General features: G+C 34.6%; 2 protein-coding genes across 2 annotated transcripts; one reads left to right on the forward strand and one right to left on the reverse strand.

The window, feature by feature from the left end:
• Positions 1 to 446: 446 nt before the first annotated feature.
• LOC101215111 (transcription termination factor MTERF6, chloroplastic/mitochondrial) lies at positions 447 to 6,489 on the forward strand. Its single transcript, XM_031888311.1, is given in 6 exon segments — positions 447 to 883; positions 1,144 to 1,232; positions 2,849 to 2,892; positions 2,894 to 3,623; positions 3,626 to 5,787; positions 6,205 to 6,489. Coding segments are annotated over 5 exon segments (1,542 nt in total). The 3' UTR covers positions 3,868 to 5,787; positions 6,205 to 6,489.
• On the reverse strand, positions 4,385 to 5,609 carry LOC101214474 (hypothetical protein). The gene is made up of 2 exons (XM_004139933.3): positions 4,834 to 5,609; positions 4,385 to 4,645 (listed from the first exon to the last, which is right to left on the reverse strand). The coding sequence occupies exons 1-2, from the start codon at positions 5,547 to 5,549 to the stop codon at positions 4,642 to 4,644; spliced, it is 720 nt and encodes a 239-aa protein (XP_004139981.1). The 5' UTR covers positions 5,550 to 5,609; the 3' UTR covers positions 4,385 to 4,641.
• Positions 6,490 to 8,268: the final 1,779 nt, after the last annotated feature.

The following is an 8,268-nucleotide window of genomic DNA, read 5'->3' on the forward strand; positions in this document are numbered from 1 at the left end:
GTAAGCTTAATTTAGTTCAAATGCTAAACATGACTCAAATTCATGTGGTTGAGCGCATGAGTTTTATTCATGGATCAATCAGACTCAAGTTCATAAAGTCTACCAGAGAATTTTATGAATAGAGGAGTTCTCGTTTGTAAGGGGTTGAGAATTTTTTATTCCAATTCTCGTAAGAGCTGGAAGACTCCAACTTCAAGAATATCACATGCTCCGCTTCCTCAAATCAAGCATAAACATCAAATCTACACATCCAATCAAGAGAAAATCAGATGATCAAATTCTAGAGATCGAACCACATCGCATCAATTTAATATAAATACAACATCAACTCAAGTTCACCTTCATGAATCAAATTTCTTTGAAAATCTCGTGCGAACAAATTGGCACGTCCGGTGGGATCTCTACCTCTCATCTCTCTCTCGAAACTCAAATCAACAAACCAACTAATGACACTAAGGAAGGTTGCATCCAAATTTTCTATTGCAAGCAACGCCTATACAGAACCTGTCACCCGTAGTCGTTCTAAGGGGATCATCCAGGAGCAAGATCAAGGTTCTGTCATCGCACAGAGCATCCTTAAGCAACTGATGGAATCTCCTAAAGGTGAGATCATCATTAGAGAAAATCATTTGTTCGACCACTCTACTTCTGCTTCTAATCTATCAAAGCAAGAATCAGACCTTGTAGTGTCTTTCATGATGACCGATGTAACTATTGAGGCCGCCATGGCAAAGATGGAGAGAAAAATAAATTTCCTAATGAAAGCTGTCAAGGAGCGATATCATGAAATTTCTGCCTCAAGAGATCAAATGAAAGTTTGTGAAACTACTGAGTCGAGCAAAACTCTTGCTACCAAAGCTAATGATAAAGGAAAAGTTGTGTTGTAGGAAAACAAGACGGAACAATCCATCCTCGTCACCTCCCAGTCAGTCCAACAACTGTAAGATATGATCGCAAGCTCCATAAGAGCTCAATATGGAGGACTGCTACAAACTTCTTTTATGTAGACCAAACCATATACCAAAAGAATCAATGACCTATGAATGCCCGTTGGGTACCAACCTTCAAAATTCCAACAATTCAATGGAAAGGACAATCCAAAGCAACACATTGCTCACTTTTTTGGAACATGTGAAAACGCAGGATCAAGGGTAGACCAACTAGTCAGGCAGTTCATTCGAAGCTTGGAAGGGAATGCTTCCTAGTGGTATACCAATCATCTGGAGCCAGAAGTCATTGACAACTTAGAACTACTAGAAAAAGAGTTCCTAAACCACTTCTATAGCACCAGGCGCACTATAAGCATGATGGAGCTTACAAACACAAGATAATGAATGAACTAATTCATCTTCATCTTCGTCCATATGTCGAAGTTAAGGGGATTCATCTTCATATTCTCTCATGTGTTGCAGCCGAGAGGATTCATCTTCATCTTCATCTTCTCCCATGTGTCGCAGTCGAGAGGATCATCATTTTCATCTTTTCCTATGTGTTGTAGCCGATAGGTTGGTGTAGTCTTGCTTCTCCATCTTCAAGCTTGGTGTGATCCATCATCAAGTTCAAGTCAAAATAATGATAATGTCAAGTACACTTTGATGCAAAGTCGGTGTGCTCCATCTTCAAGTTTGATTCAATCAAGTTTGTCCAAGTGCTCCATCTCCAAGCTTTAACACCCTTACTTAAAAAAAGGGAATAAGTTATTATTAAAAATTTGGGTGGAGCAAAAATTAGAGAAATTCGTTCAATTTTGAGAGCAATCTTGTTTAGTTCTCAGTCGAAATGAGCAATGTGTTTAGGGTTTAGGATCTTGTGAGAATATCGAGTGTTTGGGCTTCCAAAGGTATTTTGATCATTTGAGACAACACACAATCTCAGTATCGTGTCCGATCGAGATGGAACGAGAAATTATACGCTAAACGAGGTTTTTAAGAATCTTGGACCATGGCTGCCTCGAGTTCAATTGGCAAGTACTCTTGATATTCTCGGTTGGAATTTCCCCAAGTTTAACACAATACTTGAGATTTTAGAATCTTGCTTTCAAGCTTTTGTTCCTTAGAAGCTTCAACAAGAACAACCTTAAAGAAACGAGGATTTAAACTAATCTACATTATATTAATGTTAGCTATTTAATGGAATGTCTATCAAACAAGTCAACAAACAACTACCTCAACAAAATTCTAAAAAATTTGCCATAAATTCAACTTAGAATCATCAAAACAAGGTGAGACTCATGGAGTTGTATGTTTGTACGTGTAGATACTTTTTGAATAAGAAGTTGTGGGATGCGCAAAATATAAAATCTTTGGATTAAAAGGGATGTTGAAAAGACGACGTATAATTAATGAGGTTGGTACAATTAAATTAAGTGATATTTATTCATTTGGGAGAAAACTCATATAGTTCTAGACCAAAATGAGTCGTTTGGGCTTCCAAAGGTATTTTGGTCATTTGATAAATCCCCTTAGTTACAATTATTTTAGAAAAAGAACAATCACGATTTGAACTCGGCCATGATGAACGTTGAAAAAGTTTTTAAAAATTTGTGAAGAATCTCCATGTCGAGGTTGGCCGAGATTGAAAGAGAAACAAAATTATAAGTTTTTGAAAAGTTATGAACTGAAAATGTGGTGTTTTTCAAAATTTCCTCTTCTTCTATGCTATAAGCTACTAATTAACACCAAAATGGTTACAGCTGTGGAATTTCGCTTTGTTCTTTTTTCTTTGATGGCATCACAGGCCATTATATTCTATGAAATCGTAGAATGAAGTCAAATTCAATCATTTCCTTCTGCAACTACGCCTTCTGCCACCGTTTTTGTATATCTACTAGGGTTAAAATGAATTTAAGGGCTGTGGTTCTTCTGGAGTAAAGGGTTCGAGGAAAAAAGCATCCTCGAAATGTTCACAAAAGTGCAAACAGCTTGAAGGCATGCCTTAAGAAATCGCCTCTCAAAACTGGGATTACTTGAAAAATATTGGAATTCATGAGAGACAGCTCCGTCATATGTTTTCCAAGTATCCCAAGATTCTTACTATTTGTCTTAATGGATAGCTTGTTCTCATGGTCGAGTGCCTTGCCACTCTGGGTAGTCACCCCCATGAATTTGCTTCGGCCGTTGCCCAATTTCCTTACATGCTTTTTCATAGCATGGAGGACAAGCTTTGCCCACGTTTGGCTTTTTTCCAAGCATTGGATATCCCTGAGAAGCTGCTTGGGAAGATGATTTTGCTCAATCCCAGGCTTATTAGATACAGCATTGTGCCGAAACTTACTGAGATTGTGGACTTTCATGCTAATTTCGGCCTTGATAAGCAAGGCTTAATTGACAAAGTTTTGGTAAAATATCCATTTCTTATGGGGTATAGTGTCGATAAAACGCTACGTCCCACATTAAAATTTTTTAAATCTATAGGTTTGAAGGATGTAGATCTTCAAGCAATTGCAGGTGGCTATCCTGAGGTTTTATGTAGGGATGCTAACAAAGTTTTGACACCCAATTTTGATTTCCTGAAGAACTGTGGATTTCGAGATGCGCAGATTGTAGCCCTGGTGGCCGGTTATCCTCCTATTTTGATTAAGAGTATCGAACATTCTATAGAACCACAGATTAATTTCTTGATAGAATTGAAGAAGTTGCTGGTTATCCGGACTTCTTTCGACATGGTTTGAAGAAGAGGCTAGAATTACGACACAAAATTTTGAAACAAAACAATACCAAGTGTAGTTTAAGTGAAATGTTGGATCGTAATCAGAAGAAGTTCTTAATGAAGTTTGGTATGTTAGATTGTCATTCTACAACACTCTTGATTTTTTCCCCTGCTCCTCCCTTATCCCGGATCATAATTAGCTTGTTTGCACTATATTAGTTTGATTATATAATGAGAAATTGTCCACTGTATGCTACCTCGGACAGTTAATTTCTTTCAAATTGAGCTGTATATAATTTTTTTTCTGCCCATACTTATTTTGCATTTTTTCTTTGTATTTACAACAATGGTTGCACTTCGGGATTTTTGTTGGCCTCATTTAACTTGGTGTGAGCAATAATATTTGAAGTTCTGTCTTTTGCTCAAATAGTTCAGTTTGAACTTGGGACTTATTATATTAGTTGCGTTGTTATCGTATTCATTTCAAGCATTTATGTAGTCTGTTGGTCAAGTTATTGTTTAGTATAAAATCTATCATGGTGGGTTCTGTGACATAAATAGTTAATGCATAGTTAACAAATGTGATAATTATCTCTTCTTTGTGGTGGATAGAGATTGTAGAAGAAAGGCAAAAGATCTCTCAGCTATCAATTCTGTCCATTCTTTACATATGCCTTTAAATTGTTGATTGTTCGAACTGTATTTACTCTAGTAAATATGTTTTTGGCTGCTGAGATATCCAAGTTCGTGGAGTTTATATGTTCCCTACGGACAAGACAAGTAGTTACATATGACCAAAATGAAGTTTAGTTTTCAGTATTCAAGATCACCATTCTCAATTATATTCTCCTTGGCAGAAATAGAATTGGAAAAATATGCTTGAAAGTAGTTCCTATTCTTCTGCACGGACCTGAGAATTGTGAACAGAATTTTGTTTACTTGATACTGCACTTTCCCTTTTCATAATGACGTTAGACATTTTCTAGAGTTCTTTTATCTGCATACACACATTACACACGACATTATTTACTCAGACTAATGCATGAACAAACATATTCACTCATAGAACAATTATTTTAACCTGAAGACCCCTAACCTACAAACATTATTAGTAATTTACAAATAAAATCAAGAATACATGATATTCAACATTAGCATGATTGTTTGTATTTTCCCTCATCTTACTTTGATATGATGCCACCAATTACAGCTGCTACTATAGCTGTAGGGTCCCCCAAAATGGCGGAGATAATGGCACGAGCTGCAGTACCAGCCATCTGACCATACTTCTTAACCGTTCCTCTTGCCCCAGGACGATTTTGCAGTGATCCCTTGAGGCTTGGGATAGAAGTATGCATTTGCCTAACCTTATTCTTATCCACATTGAAATATATGGCTTGCCAGCTTTCCACCAGCATCTCTTTCACACATGACAGATGAAGGTTATAAGTTTTGCACTGCGACCTGTACGACCAACCGAGTCCCTTCCCTCCACAGCTATGGCATGAGCTTGAGAGCTTGTTACACAGGTAAAGATTGTGTTTACCATCATCAAGGACTTGTGGGAGGTTTGCACAACAAGGATGGAGATCGAAGTCACAACTATTGCAGTGGTACACAAATCCATGAACATAAGTTCTACATGCATCACACACTCGCTTTCCTTTGCCAGGGGGATAATAGTATAATTTAAATTCACATTTTTCATAGAAAGGATGGGTGATTCTGGGGGCACCAACGGCACAAACCTTGTGCAAGTTGAATCCACATTGTTGGCACTTGTATTTGTAGCCAATACCAGCTTCCTTGCACCCATCACAGTTGTAGGGGATCTCAGTGTACTCGAGCCTCAGTTTGTGTCGTGGGTGCATCAGGTGAGTTATCTCTCTCTCTATCTTCATGTTTTATGTTTTGCTTTTGCTTTTTGTTGTTTTTCTTTTACTGTTGCATTTTTGTTTCATATATTCAACTTGTAAGGAGAGTTTGTATTTATAAGAAGGTGAATTGGTAGCTACAAATTCATTCTGATTGGCTTGTTTTGGAACACCTTGTAGGTAGATGCTTTGCTTAGCCTTTACGATCAGAGAATATCTTTTTTCAGTTGACATATGAAGTAATTTGTTGGGGGATCCAAAAAAGGTTTGTAAAAACTAAAGAGAATCATATACCATTGAAATACATTGTTGACACCTATCAAATGCATCTTAGTAGGGAAGATCACTATATTCAACACCATATATATATGATGCACAGTTTCAGTCCACTCTCCCATTTGGCTGAACAAATCTCAATTCTTGGGAATATGAAGTTATTCTCAATAAACGCTCCCTCTCTCTCTCTCCCTCTTTCCCTCTAGTCTAACTCAATTACATTTGGCGACCACATTAAGCAAGCCCTCCTTTACTTTCTTTCTTGTTTGAAAACATAAAAAACGAAAATCCACAAGAAAAAGAAAAAAAAATCGAATTATGACCTGAGGAACTTTGTATGTACGCATCAAGTAAGTGGAATGGGAAGAAAATTTCAGTTTTAGTTTAGTTTATCTCGCTGTTTCAGGGGAAAGGCTTATTGTTGATAATAGAGATGCTATGAAAAGGAAGGAACTATTGATGGTCTTTCCCTTACCATAGAAGGCAAATAAAGGCAGGAGTGTCCCACAGAATCTGAGCTACTAAATGAAAAGGAGGTAATGTCTTTTTTTTATTCTAGCCATTTATTGTCAAACCAAAAGAATTGAGCAAATAATGGATCCATCAGTTGGGGTTTTGGTGCCTTACGTAAACAAAACAAAAAGAATTAGAATATTCTTGATTAGACCATTGTCTATTGTTTTTTCTTGAAGATACATGTTCCTGGATTCTGGTGATGATCTATTGCTATTATTCATTTGCTTTGATATGTTTCTTGATATTGTTTTCAAATTAAGAATTACTTTTAATAAACCGTAGTTTGTATGCACTTGTGGATCCAAATTAAGGTTTGTAGTTAGTTATTGAATTATTTTTGTTTAGGAGAAAAAGGCAATGGTCTTTTGCATGGATTCTCCAACAATTCGTTCATTTATTAATAATTTAACAATTTTGAAAAAACTCAAAAGTTATAGTCACGTGATAATTTTTAATTATACGGAAGGTTGGTACAAAGATAAGGTCAGGTTAGAAGTATTTGTTAGAGAAAAACAAACAATTAATTATGAATTTGAGAATAATTATATATATATATATATATATTTTTGATTAGTATACTAAAATTTCATGTTTATGGATAAGACGGAATTGGGTGCCTATGGAAGAATACTTTACCTTAGCTATCAATTGAAAAGGAAAACATTAAAAAAAAAAAAAAGTATTCGATTTTAGTCTAATTGGTTTTGTTTTAATATTCTATTTTAGTTTCTTTTTAAAAAGTTACTGACAGGACATATATTGAACAGAGATTTAAACAAGTTTCAAAATATGATGTTAATGGAAATTTGAGCAAACTTCAAGTAAGTTAATAGAAATTCTTATAATTAGTTAAAAAAAACTTTCATCGTAGCTTAATTGGATTGGAACTAACGATTTTTAGTTATCCTTTCTGTAGAATAAGATATTTTGTAGATAGGTATTAAAAAGGCGAATTTTCAAATGAGTAGATTTTACTAAATATTTACAATTTTTATAGTGATAGAATAATTTGTTTTGTTATTTTTAAAAATGTTGAAGATGTGTATGTAAATATGGAGGGGAGAGCATATTTTTTCTTGTGAGGAGGGTGTAGAAAAAAAAGTCGGTTTTGAGGTTAAATAGGTTCTTGTAAACTATATTCTATATAATCTAAACTAAAAACAAAAAGATTTTTAAACGGACTACGGGAAAATTGTTTTCCCTTTGCCCATTTTAGTGATGGGTTATTTAAGTTATATAATTTCACATATTTAAATTTAAAATCAAAACCTCTGAATCACAACAAACTCTCAAGAACATCCAAAAATTAAATAAAAATGTACACGTTAAAATGAAAAAAAAAAAAATCTAAAAGAGGCTATGATCTATGATAAACCATTTTAAAATGTTAAATTACTTGAAATCTAATCCGTTGTTCTCTAACGTTCAACAATTTTCCAGCAATCTTTCATTAATTTTGTGGTATGTAATCAAATTTTATTTCAAGGTTTTAGATTAGATCTTCAGTTTTTTTTAATCCACTTTATATTTATCAATTCAATTTGATGTTTGTTTTTAGGTGTGATTATTCCTCAAATTTTAGTTTTTCATTCGACTTAATTTCATCTTTGTTTCAATAGACCAAACTTTTATCCATGATACACCAGGATACAAGTCCATCACTCATAGATTTTATCTTCTATCAATGTGTTAGTGTAATACTAGGATAACAATTTTTTTTTTTTTTTTTTTGCAGTAATTTAGAATTATGATTAAGATTCTAAAGGCTACGTGCATATTGGTTGATAAAACGATGTGTTTTGAAAATTTTGTGAGTTTGATATTAAAGGAAGTTTGATTTGATGATCTCCTTCTTCGATACAATTGTCAATCTTATTTTATTATGGTATCACTGATATTCAAACTGTGGTTGAAATTCACAAAGATAAAAATGTTGCTTGGTTTTGATGTTTAG

This window comes from Cucumis sativus, chromosome 6, assembly GCF_000004075.3.
Source record: "Cucumis sativus cultivar 9930 chromosome 6, Cucumber_9930_V3, whole genome shotgun sequence".
NCBI lineage: Eukaryota > Viridiplantae > Streptophyta > Magnoliopsida > Cucurbitales > Cucurbitaceae > Cucumis > Cucumis sativus.

What these genes read in the sequence shown, in the direction of transcription:
- LOC101214474 (XM_004139933.3), bottom strand. Translation starts at nt 5,549, where the DNA reads ATGAAGATAGAGAGAGAGATAACTCACCTGATGCACCCACGACACAAA.